The sequence below is a fragment of the Callorhinus ursinus genome, unplaced genomic scaffold (genome assembly GCF_003265705.2).
Source record: "Callorhinus ursinus isolate GAN/ISIS: 27379988/994484 unplaced genomic scaffold, GSC_fseal_2.0 scaffold34, whole genome shotgun sequence".
Lineage (NCBI taxonomy): Eukaryota > Metazoa > Chordata > Mammalia > Carnivora > Otariidae > Callorhinus > Callorhinus ursinus.
The window spans coordinates 353,279-372,273 of NW_027397096.1; the positions used below are offsets into that span (position 1 = coordinate 353,279).

The 18,995-nt window shown below is 39.8% G+C and overlaps 1 protein-coding gene across 3 annotated transcripts in view; it reads right to left on the reverse strand.

Annotated features, from left to right (window-relative positions):
* Positions 1-3,372: 3,372 nt before the first annotated feature.
* PAFAH1B1 (platelet activating factor acetylhydrolase 1b regulatory subunit 1) overlaps positions 3,373-18,995 on the reverse strand; it is an 83,103-nt gene continuing 67,480 nt past the window's right edge. For all 3 annotated transcript variants that reach the window (XM_025851081.2, XM_073879258.1, XM_073879259.1), the window contains 6 exons: positions 18,689-18,857; positions 16,532-16,634; positions 15,356-15,584; positions 12,516-12,617; positions 8,160-8,316; positions 3,373-7,293 (listed from right to left, as the gene is read on the reverse strand). In XM_025851081.2, the coding sequence (XP_025706866.1) occupies positions 7,220-7,293; positions 8,160-8,316; positions 12,516-12,617; positions 15,356-15,584; positions 16,532-16,634; positions 18,689-18,857 (834 nt within the window). In that variant the 3' untranslated portion in view covers positions 3,373-7,219. The remainder of the gene's footprint in view (positions 7,294-8,159; positions 8,317-12,515; positions 12,618-15,355; positions 15,585-16,531; positions 16,635-18,688; positions 18,858-18,995) is intronic.

The following is an 18,995-nucleotide window of genomic DNA, read 5'->3' on the forward strand; positions in this document are numbered from 1 at the left end:
TGCCCCAGCCTCTCCTGTGTGTTCTGTCCAGGCTTGTGCCACGGGGAGGGCTGTTGCCAGAAGTATTACTGGTGCAGGAGTTTAAAGCCCAGGAATGTGTATAAATTAGGTCAAATTGAAGGTTCTCCTGAAAAGGTCTTTTAAGGCGGGTAGAGTCCCAGGCACCCAGCTAGGGTTTCCCTGACTGCCGACACAGCAGGTGTCACCCGTCGGTCACAGAAGAGGAGGCTGAGAGTCACTCCTCTATAGAGATTTGTGTGGTACAGGGTTGGGTGAAGGCCAGTTGGAATGAGGGGTGCCATAGGCTGGGGGCCCGGGCCCTGGACTTGCTGGCCTTGATAAGTTGCTCAACACCTGATTTTGGGCTGCCCTTGTCCCTTTGTCGGGAGAACTGGGCAGTGGCCTCCAGAAGGCTAGGACTGCGGGAAAAACTCATGTTTGCTGTCCTAGGGTAAATTCTGGGCGAGCTAGGCTGTTGTGGAGATGTAGTGAGATGGGGGCAGGGGTAGCCGGTGAGCGTGAGGGGCAGGTCCTGTCTCCAGGAAGAGGGGAAGTCTCATAACTGGCCGCTGCTACTTGGCTATCTTGAGCAGGTGGGCCTCAGCAGCATGCGCACGGCAATACCGTCTTGAGTCTTGATGGGGTTTTTTGTGTATGTCTAACAAATTCTCTGAAAAGAAAAAAATACTCCAGTCCGAGTATTGGTTACTTTTCCCGAGCTGACTGGAAAGATATTCTTGACCTTGAAGTTTTTTTTCTTCTTTTTTAAAGATTTTACTCATTTGTCAGAGCTTACAAGCAGGGGAGGCTTCCCACTGAGCAGGGAGCCCGATGGATTTAACATGCATGTCACTTTTATACTTAAGTATCTTTTTTGAAAAGCTAGTATAACCAAATTAAGCTTTTAAGATTGTATCAGACGACGACTGTATCATCTGTCTCCACGCCTTCCTGCCCTTCAAACTGCCATTGTGAAATGGGTATTTTTTTAAAAGATTTTATTTATTTATTTGACAGAGAAGAGAGCGCACAGGCAGGGGGAGCAGCAGAGGGAGAGGGAGAAGCACACTCCCCGCTGGGCAGGGAGCCCAACACGGGGCTCGATCCCAGGACCCCGGGATCATGACCTGAGCCAAAGGCAGACGCTTAACGACTGAGCCACCCAGGTGTCCCGTGAAATGGGTGTTGAGAGGATTGTTGGACCACACTGAGGAACCTGTGTACCCTGAGGCAGAGAACCAGGGAGCCTGCTGTGGCCTGAGTACTTCCACATTCCTACTGCCAGAATCCAAGCTGTCAAATCCAGGGGCGCCCTGGTGGCTCAGTTGAGAGTGTGCCTTCGGCTCAGGTCATGATCCCAGGGTCCTGGGATCGAGCCCCATATGGAGCTCCCTGCCCAGCGGGGAATCTGCTTGTCCCTCTCCCTCCGCCCCTCCCACCTGCTCCTGCTCACTCTTTCTCAAATACATAAAATCTTAAAATCAAATCCGGCAAAGCATGCATATCAGGACGCCTATGGAGGACAGGTGGCCTTGCTCAAATGCAGACTGAAATACTCCCATTAGACAGGCAAATCCATCGATAAAAAAAAAAAAAGACAGATGCAAACCATGCAGGACCCAATTATCCTGAGAACAAGGTCATTTCAGAATGATTTAGGAGTTCCAAGTGTAGGCAACATAATCCTTGCTGACCCATTCCCAGGCTCCGCCCTGTTCCCAAGGGTCATCTCCCCAGGGAGTTCGCAGTGTGGCGTGGTGTGATAGAGGGCCTCAGGGGTGGGAGGAGGGTTATTCCCGCTTTGCTGAAGGTTAAAAAACTGAGAGGTCAGAAGGTCCTCCTTACACTTTAGATAGCTAACAAGATGCGTAACATAGGCAGAACCAGATTAGGGAAAGAGCGTGTGCATTTGGGTTTGAGTCCCAGCTCACCGTCTTAGCTGGGCTTCATACCCTTGGCATAAGACTTAAAGTGAGCTAAACTCACAACCCTGAGATCAACCACTGATTCTAATCAATGAGAAGCTAGTTGAATGAATCAGAATCAGTGGTTTTCAAGCTTGAGCCTACATCAGAATCATCTGGATGGCTTGTTAAAATTGATTTTTCATATAGAGGTTTCAGATACAGTAGGTCTGAGCTGGAGCTCAAGAGCTTGCATTTCTAATGAGTTCCCAAGTACTGCTGCCACCGGTCTGCTGGGGAACATCGTGAGAATCACTTTCTTAGAGAATTCTGGTAGGTCTGTCAGCATCCAAAAATTGCATGCAAGTCAAGTTTCGCCAAAGCCCAAACAGGGACAGAGCTGCCACATTTAGGATGCTGTACCATTTCCCCAATTCTTCCACTTTCCTATCCCTCATCTTATGTCAGGGACACACCCAATGAGCGTTGGAAAGAAGCTTTAAGTGATACACCAGTGGGTGAGTTTCGAATAGCTAACTGCATTTCAGGATGGTGATATACCAATGCTGGAACTCTCTACCCCCAGGGAAAGTGGTCAGGCATGTCGGCATCTCAAGCTAGGGGAAAAGAGGAGCCCTGAAGGGAAATGGAAAAGCTGCAAAACTCAGAAGACTCGAATTGCAAGTAATTACTTTGGTGCTCTTGAGGATTCCCATTTTGGGATGGGGGAGGCAGGAAAACAACTGGGCTGTGAGTAAAGAGACACCACATCATCCAACTTGTTCTTTATCCATGAGAAACGCTGGAGACTTCCTGGGTGCCCTGGACACCACAGGCCCCAGGGGGCAGTAGGAGGCATGGGAGGTAGGACATAGCCAGCATGTGTAAAGCAGAGGGAAAGCCATGGGGCTTCTGGGGCAAGAGTGAAGGCGATTTTGGTACATTTCGACCAAAATTTAAAACAGTATTAAGAATCTTCAAGAATCCAAGACCACCGGACAAAACAGGAGGCTCATTCATTAGAAGAACAAAAGGGGACCACGATCCTTCTGTCTAGGCCCTGACCACCACAAGAGGGCCAAGTCTTTGTTGGGGTGTGTGGGGGTGGGGGGGTAGTGTTTACAATAGGTTTTTTTCTGGCCTCAGCTCTCCAGTGCCTGGGCCGACGAATCAACTGTTGAAAAAGGCTGCTGGAGAGGAGGGTGGTGCAAGCCCACCCACCACCATTGCCAAGAGCCCCTGCAGCCATCGCTCCTAGATCCTGACCTCCTAATAAGGTGAAGGAAGCGGACAGCAAAGGCAGTGCCAGCACGGCCCTCGAGAAAAGCCCTCCATCGAGGCCCTGCTACCAATCTGCATCTTACTCTATGGCTGGTGTTGAACACAGTCCCATCTCCTATTAGGACTCGGCTTTAAATCTCTGCACAAGGACACACACACAACACACACACACACACACAAAATCACATCTAGTTTTATAGGCATTTAATAGTTTACCAATTGGTACAATAGGATTTTTTAATATGCAGAAAACATGAATAAATTTTGTTTTACACAGTCTGAGAGCAACAAATCTTACTGTAAAACACAAGAGCAATATTATATACATTCCTTTACTGATTTTTTTTTTAAATTGTGTCAATAACTTGTTAACTCTTACTGTTTTCTCCAATCACCACCACCTCTGCAACATTCATATGAAATCAATGCTTGCCTTCATGTCAGTGTCAGGATCAACATCTAACCTGAAGATTTTGTGTTTGTTTCTATCATCTTCAGAGTGAGCTTTAGGGATGCCTGCAGGATAGGCAGGACAAGAAAGCAGCTACTTACATGATATAGTGGAAAGATAAAAAGGCCAGTTCAGTCCAGTCGTGACTTGTAAATCCAGCTTGCCCTCCCCCCACCCTACGGAAAACAAAACAAAAAACAAAAACCCAAAACCTTTTTCACCGATTTTGTACATGTCGCTTCTCTACCAGGAGATTCTTCTTTGCATCATCTAGATTAATTAACACATTGGACTTATATACAGCTGGACAGAAAGAGTAACCATTTTAAGTGCCTTTTCCTTCAACAATTTTAATTTCAGTTGCTTAAGGACTATCAAGCCACCACTGTCAACAAAACAAAATATCCTTTACTTTCAAATAGTTTTTCTTTAAATAAATTTAAAAGAAAACTATTTAATGAGTGATTTGACCTGGAAGTTCACACAGAAACAGGAAGAGGCAAACAGGAGAGCAGGGCACTGACAGTAAGGAGACTGGGCTTGGTGATCTAGAGCCAAAGCTTCCAAAGACTACAGCGAGCGCTCCACAGCCTGGACGACTTGCTAACACTAGTGATTTTTAGAGCAGTGCTCTGGGCACACCATTGGTCACACCACACATAGACAAAACAGGACGATCTTAGTCTCCTAAAGTGCAAGATGCCATGTCAAAAAGCAACTATTCTCCAAGCAATGTCTACACCACAGTTTCCGTGGCTTGCACGTTCAAGAGTGCAGCTAGGACTCCTTGGGCACATTATTAAGGGTGGCACTGGAATGTCTGTTTTCACACACACAAAGTCAAATAATCATCTGAGGATGCAATTCTACCAGCTTTTTATTTCTTAAATAAGTGGCCAATTTGATTGAGAAAGTGACAAAGCAGCAGTGAACCTCTAAACCAATTCATAAATTCCTCCACTTACAATCCAAACCAGTAACCTCATCATTGTACTTATCCCAGGCAAGGCACAGGGTCAGACAGCAGACAGAGAAAACGGAGGCAACAGGAAGAAAGGGCATCAACAGGGCAGTGTCAAACAACAGTGCAGGAAACCGCGCACCTCCGACTCCGGACTGTGGATGGATCGCTCTCCCCCACCCCCTTCATTATTCAAACAGGGCTCGTTACATTTGGATCCAGTTGAGGACCATCCCTGAGATTCAGTGTTTGCTGCTTCTTAAACGGAGGATGTCTGGTAGCTCATCTAAGCAGCAGGCTGTGGCAGTCTCCCAAGTAAGGATAACTTTGTTTACAGAGTAATATTGTTTCTCCTCCTTTGTCAACGAAGTCACTGTATCCTGCAGGGGGGAAAACCCAGCGGACAGCAGCTTTGTTAGCTTTGTTTCCTCCTACATTGGTACCATTTTTTCCTTTATTGTTCATATCTATGACTGATTTCTAGATGTTGTGGCTTACCCTTAAACAATTCGTGTTGCTACATGCTAAAAATGAATTAAAATACAAGACATTTATACATGTACAAATGTTAAGATGCACCATTTCTATGTATTTATATTTCTTAAAATAGGACAGGAAATAGCAGCAAACGAGAACAAAGGTATCTTCCATAGCTTTTGTAGAAAACTCCAGTCAGAACAGCTAAAGGGAAACAAAATAAGACTTCTGAGTGTGAGCAGGGTTGTGAGGCAATATTGTCCTGAAAGTTATTCTACTGTATTTAAGGAATTAGCTTAAGTTGTAATTTTTGTCTTCAAAAATAGCCATTAGTTCTCAAAACACTTTTCCTTCCAGAGACGTCGCTCAGGAATTATTAAAAACAAAGCAAACAAACAAAAAGACACAAGTTAGACATAAAGCTGCTTCTAGTAAACGTTAAGGCCTAGTCTCTGTGTGTGTATCTAGAGGATACTAACTCTAACCTTTTGTCTTTTTCAGGAACCAAATTTCCATTAAATACTAAAAGGGACACTTAAAAAAAACCATATATTATGCAAATGAATAAAATGCAATTCAGAGTAAGTTTCTTTGTTAAACTTTGTTATTTCTTTGTTAACTTTTCAAATGACCTTAAAAAAAAAAGCTGTTGGTTAGCTAAGCAATAGAATTACTTATTTAATAATCTGCAATGAAATATTGTTTCCAAAGTCATAGATAAAAATTCTCTTAAACCTACTTGTAGTAACTTTGGATCACAATATACATCAGGCTGTGTAAAATGCTGAACAGCCAAACTGTGGGGGAGGGGTGTGTGTGTGTGATTTTCCTTTTAACGGGAAAAATTCCCACAGAGTCAGACCTAGTTTTCAGAAGCATTAGGATCAAAAAGGGCTTGTTCTAAAGCATGGTATTCCACAGCAAAATTTATTCTACTTGTATGTTTTAGCACTTCTTCAAAAACCCAGGACCCAAAGACATGGAGGTTGTATGTGTGTGATATACATATACAGACTTATCCACTTATAGATAGGCCCATATAAACATTTATATATAAACAAAAGGTGAAAACACAGTACATTTTTATGCATGCTCCATTAAACCCTGTCTTTTTTTTTTAACGTGTAAGTTAAATACAGTTCAAATCGGTATCAGATTCATGTTGAAAAACAAACTGCTGTTATTTCTCCCACTTCTTTAAAATGGGCAAACATAACCTTTTCAATATCTGTCATCATGTAATGCACATTGCACATCCCTAAAAAACATCAAAACAAATAGTGATTTGTACCATGACACACTCAATGGGAATTAAATTCTACTTGGAAGTCACATCACTATACAGTCTAATAGTATGGAGAATACAACTAGAAGTGTGTCTAGTGTGAAAAATAGAAGCTTAGAGTATTACAGTGTTTTGTTAACCTGTTTACAAAGCATTAAAACCGAAATGAAATAAATGATTTGCTATTAGCTGCTGAGATTTTTCTTATTTGAGATTTACAGTCATTTTCTTACATAAATATACCACTAGCCTCTGCTTGATAGGCTGCCAAAACAAATGTATCCTATTGATTTGGCAAATGTGTCATGACAAAAATTCCAATGTGTAATCCCCATTAATTACATAGATGGTTCAGAAGATTTTGAATTGTAGCCTTATCATCTAACATCCTTAAAGATTTATTAAGCACACTTAAGTGATGTTACATAGATACACATTTCAGAAAAAGCCCTAATAATCACCACTTTTCCCCAAATGAGGCCATCAAGTCAGGCACCAACAGAGAGCAGAAAGAAAAACAGGAATTAATAATCCAACATAAAATGACACTGTCAACTATTCAGTTTAGTGCCCTAAGTTCAATTTATTCAACTTCTGCCTTCTTAGGCCTGGTGTGACCAATGCCAGCCCAGGTTTTTAAACCCTATGTACTTCTAGACAACGTATGTAAATTTACAGTATACAATTTGGATTCACCATGCATGAATACTTTGTGTGTAACATTTAATAAGCTCAATCTACATCCAGAATAATTTACATGAAAGGACAATATTTATTTAAACAGAGCTCAATGGGGTAACCATGGTATCATCAGAGTGCATCCAGAGGAAAAATGGGAGGAGGGGCCAAATGAGACTCAATCAACGGCACTCCCACACCTTTACTGTTTGATCTACACTGCCAGTAACCACATATGGTGCCGTCTTATGGAAATCTGAAAGAAAAAGAAAAGGCTTATTTTAAATCCAGATAAAATTTTTAACAAGCCACAAAATAAGCAAGTCCAAGTGCCAGGGATACTCATTTTTTTCTATATATACCCACACACCCATCCCTGGTTTAGGGAAGCTGAGATGTAATGATTAAGTCCTATGTTAACATTTCAATAAAAATCCCTCCCCCATTAACACCCATCCCAACTAAATCTGAATAAACACTCAAATCTAACAACAAGGGTAGCCTCAATGTATCTACTTACTTAAATTACTATGTTTCTGGCTTAGTACTAAATGCTTTATATTCATATTTAATTTCTGTAACAATCCTATGAGATCGGTATTAGTTTTATTTTTATCATTAGATCCATCAAACCCTAGGTGTATTATATTTTACTGTATTCACTATTTTAATTCTAGATTCAGGTCCAGATAATTCTGAGGATATTTATTAAACTTAAATATGATTCTGTGAGTTCCCAGTACATGGTAGTATATACCTGCCAGAGGAGAAAAAGGCTGAGTAAAATTTACTTTGAGAAACTTACAAACTAGTAGGGGAGAAAAATTACCCATCAGAGTGGTTAGTAAGCATCCTCTTCACAATCCTAGTTTCCAAAACCAATGTTGTGCATGGAGAAAGTAATTTTTTTATTATAAGGCTGATGATGGAGAGAGAGAGTTAAGGAAAGGAGAATTTAAAACAAATGATAGGAATCCACAAAGTTTTTAAACTGTCTTCTCTAGTCTGTCCTGAAAGCACACAGTCATTTCTTACCTGGAAAATTCCACACGATTACATAAAACTGTTTATGCCTGGCACTCCAAAACCTAATTGCTTAGAAACCTCATTACTCGTACATACCCAAGGAGGTAACAAAGTGTTCATGCGCATTGAGGGTCTTCATGCATCGCTTGTTCTTGTAATCCCACACACGTAGGGTCTTGTCATCAGCACAACTCAAAATAAACTTCCCCCCAGAATGGAACAGAACTCCACGTACCCAGTTATCATGACCCACCTTAAAAACAAAAAGGTATTTGACTTAATAAAGGGATAAAGTATATAAATAGCACCTAGAAAAATAGTAAGTCATTACTCAAAGTGCAATAAAAAATGTCAATGTCAAAAAAGAGCCACTGGGATAATTGGAGAAATTGTGAATATGTAGTATTAATGTCAAATTTCTTTTCTTTTTTCTAAAATCATTTTCTTAAAGTAATCTCTATACCCAATGTGGGGCTTGAACTCATGACCCTGAGATCAAGAGTCACATGCTCTACCAACTGAGCCAGCCAGGCACTCCAATGGTAAGTTTCTTGAGTATGATTATTTTATTGTGGTTATACAGAATACCTTTATTTTTAGGAGATAAAATTGTCATGGTATCTACAAGTAACTCTCAAATTGTTCAGCAAAATGTACACACACACACACACACACACACAGGAAAATGTTGGCAACTGGTGACTCTAGGTGACGGGTACACAGGTATTTACTGCGTATCCCTCCATCCACTCATCTATCTACATCTCCTAACCCAGCAGTTCCAGTTCTTGCTATTTACCCTAAGAAATAATTAAGAATGGCCCAGAGATTTATTTAACAAAGATGTTCATCAAAGCATTGTATGTAATCAGTAATAAAATATCTAACAACACGAGCAGTGTCACATACCTCCTAAATTAAAGGTTTGCTACAAAGCAATATGTACAATGATTATCATTTATATATAAAAATCCCCACCATATTAATCTACATAGAAATTAATGAAAACAGCTTAGAACTGCACAGTCCAACAGGGTAGCCATTTAGTCACATGTAGATTTTTTTTTTTTTTTTAAGGTTTTATTTATTTGAGAGAGAGAGCATGAGAGTGGAGTGAGGGGCAGAGGGAGAAGCAGGCTCCCCGCTGAGCAGGGAGCCTGATGCGGGGCTCGATCCCAGGACCCTGAGATCACGACCTGAGCTGAAGGCAGACGCTCAACCGCCTGAGCCACCCAGGCACCCCAATGTTAGTTTATATTTAAAAAGCTACATGTGAGGGCGCCTGGGTGGCTCAGTTGGTTAAGCCACTGCCTTCGGCTCAGGTCATGATCCTGGAGTCCCGGGATCGAGTCCCGCATCGGGCTCCCTGCCGAGCGGGGAGTCTGCTTCTCCCTCTGACCCTCCCCCCACTCATGTGCTTTCTCTCTCTCATTCTTTCTCTCAAATAAATAAATAAAATCTTAAAAAAATAAAAAAAAATAAAAAGCTACATGTGAGGGGCACAGGTCTGCCTACTTGTGCTCTTTCTCTGTCAAATAAATAAAAATCTTAAAAAAAAATAAACTAACAAACAATACTATCAGCAATTCAGTCCTTCAGTCTCACTAGCCACAACACTGGATAGTACAGATATCGAACATCATCACAGAAAGTTCTACTGGGCAGCCCTAGACTAGAAAATATACTTGGTAGGTATTATTATGAGTGATATAAGGGTGATTTTTATTTTCTTTTAGCTTTTCTGTATATTTCTAATTTTTCTACAGTGTAAATAACCATATTGCTTTTGTAAAAGAACTAAAAAAAAAGGGAGTTAATTAAAAAAAAAAAAATGACCAAGGTGACATATCCTTTGCCTTGACCCTTATTTAAAATACTTTGTTCTAGGGGTGAGTGGGTGGCTCAACTGGTTAAGCGTCTGCCTTCGACTCAGGTCATGATCTCAGGGTCCTGGGATCGAGCCCTGCATCGGGCTCTCTGCTCAGTGGGGAATCTGCTTCTCCCTCTCCCTTCTGCCCTCCCACCCCTGGCTTGTGTATGCGCTCTCTCTCTCAGATAAAATCTTAAGAATTAAAAAAAAAAACCTGTTCTATTATAGTGACCTATAAAAGTCACCAATCACTAGACGTAGAAGCTTCAACAAAAGTTAAATCACATTTCCGTGGCTACACCAAAATAAAGCAGTAAAAAGTACCCTCCTTCAGCTGAAAAAATAGGAGCCAGAAACCTCCGGGGAAATTAAGGTGACCTGTGTTATTACAGGAGAGCAGAGCACATGCTTTTTTTTCTTTTTTAAAAGATTTTCTTTTCTTTTTTTAAGATTTTATTTATTTATTTATTAGAGAGTGAGCGAGAGAGAAACAGCATGAGAGGGGAGACAGTAAGAGGGAGAAGCAGGCTCCCTGCTGAGCCGGGAGCCCAATGCGGGGCTTGATCCCAGGACTCCGGGATCATGACCTGAGCCGAAGGCAGTCGCTTAACCAACTGAGCCACCCAGGTGCCCTGAAAGATTTTATTTTTGAGGACTCTCTATACCCAACATAGGGCCCAAACTCACAACCCTGAGATCAGGAGCCTCCACACACCACTGACTAAGCCAGCCAGGTGCCCCATACACACTTTATGATTTTAAGTGTAGATCATCTTATTTTTTATTCTGTTTAATTTTTTTTAAAGATTTCATTTATTTGACAGAGAGAGACACAGCGAGAGAGGGAACACAAGCAGGGGGAGTGGGAGAGGGAGAAGTAGGCTTCCCGCTGAGCAGGGAGCCCAATTTCTTTTTGTTTGTTTTTTTAAAGTAGGCTCCATGCCTAGCATGGAGCCCAATGTGGGGCTTGAACTCACGACCCTGAGGGTCAAGACCTAGGGTGAAATCAAGAGTCGGACACTTAACCAACTAAGCCACCCAAGTGCCAATTCTTGATGATACTTCCGAAGTGTCTACCATATCCTACAGAGAGACAATCACTTCAAGGTATGGTTAAGAAATCTCTAAAACAGGGGCGCCTGGGTGGCTCAGTTGGTTAAGCGACTGCCTTCGGCTCAGGTCATGATCCTGGAGTCCCGGGATCGAGTCCCACATCGGGCTTCCTGCTCAGTAGGGAGTCTGCTTCTCCCTCTGACCCTCTTCCTTCTCGCGCTTTCTATCTCTCATTCTCTCTCTCTCAAATAAATAAATAAAATCTTTAAAAAAAAAAAAAAGAAATCTCTAAAACAAACATGGATGCCAAATTATAAAAAACTGCTACTGAATTAATACCCAGATTCCCTCAGAACTTCCTTGGGCAAATAAGAATGACCACAATGCTGTACTATATAGCCTTTTTTTTTTAAGATTTTATTTATTTGTGAGAAAGCACGAGCAGGGTGAAGAGGTAGAGTGAGGGAGAAACAGATTCCCCACTGAGCAGGGAACCCGCTGTGGGACTTGTCCTAGGATCATGACCTGAGCTGAAGGCAGACGCTTAACTGACTGAGCCACCCACACATGGGTGGCTCAGTCAGTTAAGCATTTATATATCCTAATATATAAATCCTCATTTATATATCCTAATACCAAATTCTAGGTGCTCCTAAAATGAAGTAACATTTTTTTATTTTTAAAGATTTTATTTATTTGACAGAGAGAGACACAGCGAGAGAGGGAACACAAGCAGGGGGAGTGGGAGAGGGAGAAGCAGGCTTCCCACTGAGCAGGGAGCCCGATGTGGGGCTCGATCCCAGGACTCTGGGACCATGACCTGAGCCAAAGGTGAATGCTTAATAACTGAGCCACCCAAGTGCCCCTGAAATAACATTTCTAAGTCATAAAGCTAGGTAACAACATTAACATCAGAATGGTAAAATAAACCAAATAAAGTGGACCATGTGAACAAGTAGATAATAGTTAAAAGGTTTCATATTAAAATTAAACACAGTGAAATACAGAAACAGTTTAAAAAATGAAGAAGTCTAGGGGCGCCTGGGTGGCTCAGCTGGTTAGTTAAGTGCCTGTCTTCGGCTCAGATCATGATCTTGGGATCCAGGGATAGAGCCCCATGACAGGCTTCCTGCTCAGCAGGGAGTCTACTTCTCCCTCCCCCATCTGCCCCTCCCCCAACTTGCGCGCACACACGCGCTCTCTCTCTTAAAAAAAAAAAAGTCTATAATAATACTGTTTATCTCGCATAGGAGATATACAATTTTTAAAGATACAGTGAGCTAGGATCTCCCTCCTGGCATTAACTGGCTTTGTAGATCCTTTATATAAACATGACATTCTACAGCAATAATTTTCTTATCACTCTAACAATGGAATTAAAAAAGTTTAAGAAAAAATGTCTTTACAAGAAGTTCTTTTAAAGCCTGCAAAAATTCAGATTATTTAATAAGATATCACAAGGCATCTAACCCAAAAAGGTTTAAACCTAGTTAAGACGCAAAAGAAGCAGTAAGATTATGCAAACTTACTAGGGTCATAAGGCACATGCCAGTACTGACGTCCCACATCTTAATAGTCTTGTCTCTGGATCCAGACAGTAAGAATGGCCCAGGCTTGCCACTTTTTTTAGTCTATAAAAAACATACAAATATTAAGTTTCCCATGTAAGAAGTTAGGTGAGGACTTAAATGACTTTTAGCAATGATCTATATTTCCAATTTTTATAAAAATGCAATTTGGGGGGACAAATATTGTACATGTTTATTACACAATCTGATATTCTGAGATACATACATATTGTAAAATGATCATCATAGGTTAATTAATATAGCCATCACCTTGTATAAACATTCCCACCCCCCCCTTTTAGGTAGTGAGAATACATTTTTTTTAAAGCTGGTAAGAATACTTAAGATCTACCCTCTTAGCAAATTTCAAGTATATGACACAGTATTGTTAACTGTAGTCACCATGCTATACAATTAGAACTCTAGGACTTATTCTTCATAATTTTCTCTATTGAAATACATAGGTCTTTTGACATACGCAGGCTGTTACACAGGAAGGACCCAGATAACATAAAAACAGAATATCTCCACTAAGATTAAGATTCAGTTTCTAATAATACTAATGGGATGATAAATTTACTGTTCAAGACTTCTGTAATCAAGAAAAATTTAAAACTATGTAATTAGGTCTATATAAAATCCAGCCAGAATCAAATTTATGACATGGTAAGTAACCACCACCAGAGGGCAGTAAAAAGAATTTGAAAAGGCAACCAGTCAGCCAAAATCTAAAGTTACTATAGAAGCCTCATTTTGGAAAAACAGTTTTGGGGCGGGGGAGGGGAGATGGGGACTTTGGGGGAAGATTCTCCTCCTTCATTAAAATGTAATTTAAAAATATCCACAATAGAGGGAAACAAGCCATAAGTGACTCAATGACAGAGAACAAATAGGACTGATATGATAGAGAACAAACAGGATTGATGAAGGGAGGTGGGTGGGGGATGGACTAGATGGGTGATGGGTATAAAGGAGGGCACTTGTGAAGAGCACTGGGTGTTGTATGTAAGTGATGAATCACTGAATTATACTCTAGAAACCAATACTGCACTGTATGTTAACTAACAAAAGCAAAAATCCCCAATAGGACTATATAAAAGACATGTGGTCAATTTTGGCTCATGCAATTTATTCAAAGAAATAATATTCTGTAACTTGTTTTTAAGTTATTAATCATAAAGACTAAAATCATGAAAAGTACAAATTAAGAACCATGAAGAAATATAATAAAACTCCAGACTAGAAAACCCAAAAGACTCCACCAAAAAATTGCTGGAACTGATAAGCAAATCAGTAAAGTCGCAAATGTACAAAATCTGTATTTCTGTACAAAATCAATGTACAGAAATCTGTTGCATTCAATAATGAAGAAAGAGAAATTAAGAAAACAATCCCATTTATAAAGGCACCAAAAATATTAAGATACCAAAGAATAAACCTAATCAAAGAAGTGGAAGATCTGTACTCTGAAAACTATAAAGCACCGATGAAAGAAACTGAAGACAACACAAAAAATGGAAAGACGTTCCATGCTCATAGACTGGAAGAAGAAATGTTGGTAATATGTCTATACTACCCAAAGCAATCTACACATTTAATGCAATCCCTATCAAAATACCAACAGCATTTTTCACAGAACAATCCTAAAACTGGTATGGAACCACAGAAAAGCCCAAATAGCCTGCTTCTCCCTCTCTCGCTGTGTCTCTCTCTGTCAAATAAATAAATAAAATCTCAAAATAAACAAATAAATAAATAAATAAAACTACCCTATGATCCAGTAATTGTACGACTGGGTATTTACTCAAAGAATTTAAAAAAAACCCTAATTCAAAAGGATGCATGCACCCTTATATTTATAGCAGCATTATTTACAATAGCCAAGACATGGAAGCAACTGAAGTGTCCATCAACTGATGAATGGCTAAAGACATGATACACACACACACAATAGAATATTATTCATCCCTAAAAAATGGGGGAAAATATGAAATCTTGCCATTTGCAACGACACGGATGGAGTTAGAGAGTATAATGAAATAAGTCAGAATATAAGTCAGAACACTATAATAAAGTAAGAGAAAGACAAATACCATATGATTTCACTCCCATGTAGAATTTAAGAAACAAAACAAACGAGCAAAGGGGAAAAAAAATGAGAAAGAGACAAACCAAGAAAACAGACTCTTAACTATAGAGAACAAACTGATGGTTACCAGAGGGGAGGAGGGTGGGAGGATGGGGGAAATAGGTGATGGGCATTAAGGAGTGCACCTGTGATGAGCACCAGGTGATTAAAATAAAAATTTGAAACAAACAACCAAATAAATAAAACTCCAGACTCAGTGCTTCTAGTGATCAAGAATATCAAGAGGACTCCATATGAAATATTCTTTAAAATAAATATTTAAGGACTGAATTGTATTCCACCAGAAATTTTTAATAAAATAATTATGTTCATTAAAGGCAATTCTTCTAAAAGATAACTTTAACTTCTCCCATTAAGTTTTACTTTGCATAGGTATACTAACAATGACATTTCTGATAAATTTAATGACCACTTTTACTCTTCAGGAGAATCTACCATCCTCACCACAAGTCAAGGGTCAGCTGACAATAATCATCACTGGTTAAAAAATATAAATACTTCTGCAAGTTCGAAAGAGTAAAAAGTTTCAAGATCAGAATTTTGGGATGCAGATTTGTCAATGCGTTAACTGCCCTAAAACTGAGAATCAGAAAAGTTACCTAAGGTTCTGATATCATCAATAAAATCATGCAATGACATATAAATCACATACCTCAGATCCTGTTGCTTCAGAGATGGAAGAATATGAGCTTTCTGGAGCCCAGGAAATACATTCTACCACATGCTCATGTTCTCGAAGCTCAGCCTTACATTCCTTTGTTGCTACGACCCATACGCGCACAGTCTGATCATTGGAACAGCTGGCTATCAGAGTGCCGTCCTGATTTGGCCGCACCATACGTACCCATTCTCTGTGTCCTGTGAATGTCTTCACACAGTAGCTGTCGAAGTAAGTAATAATTTACACTGTGAATGGCAATTATTGGGCTACTTCCCAGAAGCAATATAAAACTAGCTATGCACTGGAATGAAGAGGTTGGCACCAAGTTAGAGTAATCACATGCAAGTCAACAGAATAAATGTACATTCACAGTTAATAAAAGATGGGGACAGGCTGGAAAATCAAACATCAATCAAAATGTGCTGATGGGAGTATCATTAAGGAGCTAACCAATCAACACATTCTAGAAGGTAAAATATAGAGAGAAATAAAATCTTCCAGAACTAAACACACACAATAAACCTAACAAAAATATTTATAGCCTTGCTGGGAAAAAGGCACACTCTACTAATCTGGGTAAAACTAGTAGTAGGTTAAGGTTTTATGATAACAATCATGTGTCATTCTAACTAAGCACAACCAAACTCAGCCTAATAAGGGAATACCTGCACAAATGTTATTTACGTTTTATTTCAACCCACAGAAAAGACCACAGAGAAATAAGCCACTGGGGGCGCCTGGGTGGCTCAGCCGGTTAAGCATCTGCCTTTGGCTCAGGTCATGATCCCAGCATCCTGGGATGGAGCCCTGCATTGTAGGGCTCCCTGCTCAGTGGGGAGCCTGCTTCTCCCTCTCCCCCTGCCCCCTGCCATGCACTCACGCGCTCTCTTTCTCACTCTGCACTCTCTCTCAAATAAATAAATAAAATCTTAAAAAAAAAAAAATAAGCCATTGCATAGAAAATGGCTCTCAAGGACAGGGAAGTTATTTTATAATTCTCCTGTTCCTTTTTGGGAAACATATTTAGAGATTAAAATCTCGTTTTAAAGTATATAACACAACCAGCACCATGATCATTCTGGTTTAAAGTCAAAATAATTGGTTCAGAACACATTTTGGTTGTTTAATATCTCTTTAGCTGACACCTTTTCAACCAAACCTACTCACCCAGTTTGCACTTCCCACATTTTTATAGTTTTATCCCTTGAGGCAGACACTATATGATCTCCATTGGGCATGATGGCTACTGAAGAAACATTGTGGTCATGGCCTAAAACACATAACACAGCAACATATTAAGTGCTACATCACCAAGAGCAATTAAACCTCAGTTTACCATGAGATTTCAAATATCGCAGCAACTTTAAATATACTGGGCTTTATATAAATTTGATAAGAAACTTGGATTTACACACACGAGTTAAGGAATTAGCAACTTAATAAAACAATCCATAATGAATTAAGTAGCTAGCTCAATTTATGATTAAATTTCAACCTGTACAACTGTTTTAACATCACAAGTCATCAGTATCATCAGCATTTGAATATATTAATATGCTGAATGTTTATATATGAACACTAGAAACACAAAAATTTCCATGTTTTATATTCTAGGATACAGTATAGATTGGAAATAAGATTTACAAAGCTAAACAGAAAGAAGAAAAATGGAGATTTGGTTCCATATTTAAAATAATGGTTGAAAGTTAAATGTCCTTGGGGAAAAAATGCATTATTCTATATGCATTATTCACATTCCTAATTAGCTATTCTGTGTGGAAAATGCCCTAGAGGATCCTCATAAATATCATTATTTAAGGAATATACAATGGTTGGAAAGAACTCCTTCTTAAAAAATTGTTTAAATTTAAGTATAGTTGACACACGTTACATTAGTCTCAGTTGTACAACACAGTGATTCGACAAGTTTATACACTATGCTATGTTCACTGCAAGTGTAGCTGCCATCTGCCACCATACACCAGTACAATACTGTTCACTCTATTCTATTCCTCATGCTGTGCCTTTTAGTCCCTTGACTTACTCATTCCATAACTGGAAGCCTTATCTCCCACTCCCCTTCTTCACTAAAGTCACAACAACAAGATACAGGCTACTCAAAGAAACATAAACACCAGATTTTACGAAAGGATTCAATTCTTTTACGAAAGAATTCCTTTAACTGGCAAGTTTCCCACTTAATTTGGGGGAAAAACACCCTTCAAATTATACTATCTAATCACATAGCTTACATCACTGGATTATCTATTTAAAAAACCCCTTTTAGGGACGCCCGGGTGGCTCAGTTGTTGAGCATCTGCCTTCGGCTCAGGTCATGATCCCAGGGTCCTGGGATCGAGCCCCGCATCAGGCTCCCTGCTCAGTGGGAAGCCTGCTTCTCCCTCTCCCACTCCCCCTGCTTGTGTTCCCTCTCTTGCTGTGTCTTTCTCTGTCAAATAAATAAATAAAATCTTAAAATAAATAAAAAACCCCTTTTATTACCAACACAGCATGTGTTCCTTATGTAAAATCCGAACATTCAAATTTTATCATGTTCAAAGAAACAACAAAAATCCTTAGTGAGCATCTTCTATGTGCCATGTACTAAACCAAGATGATTCATGTATACGATTTCATTTTATCCTCACAACAATCCTATGACAGGTATTATTACCTCTATCTTGCAGATGGGGCGCCTGGGTGGCTCAGTTGGTTAAGCGACTGCCTTCGACCTCTATCTTGCAGATGAAAGAGGTTGAAATTTCCCAATGCCACAAGTAAACAAGAAGGAATTTGAACCCAGATACCTGATTCCAAAGCCCATGTTCTTTCAACAAGGCCAAACTGACTCAGAGAATAGTCTCTACGACAAGACCCAGGAAAACCACCTAACATTGAGACTACAGTGTATGTGGAGCATTATAAAATGAGCAAGAAATGCTAGGTTCCAGCTTTTACTATACCTATTTGCTCTGGACTTCAGTTTCTCAAGTGAGAAAAATGAAAAACAAAACAAAACAAAACCAATCCCCATTTTCTTTCTTTCTTGAAGACAGATGTCCCAGCAGTTTTTCTTATTCAAAAATATTCCTGAAAATGAATTAAGTATTTTATATAAACCAGTACTAGGAGATACTTAAAACCTCATAACTGAAACAATTCTCAACTACTGTGGCTTATCCATGGGCTATTGACATCATATACTCTTCCACTGATACAATAAGGATTAAATGTAGGGGACTGCACACTATCAGAAAACAATATTCTTTTCTCTGGAATGTGATGTTGCAAATCAATATCAAAATACTATCTTCTACCCCTTACCGTGCATGGTTCTGATGCATTCAAAGCCCTGAAAATCCCATAGTTTAATGGTCATATCTGCAGAACAGGAAGCCAGAAGCTTGCCACTGTGGTCAAATGAAATATCCTGTACAGAGTCTGTATGTCCCTTAAGAGTTCGCTCAAAATCTCCAGTCTCATAATCCCACACCTGTCAAATGATCAGAAACTTAGTTAACATCACCCCATCCCTTCTCATTTCACATCAGCACTCAGCACACTAGTATGAGCAAATGACAGAGAGCTGTCTTAGAAACAGCACGTCAAGTATAAATTGGTCTTTTCTGTA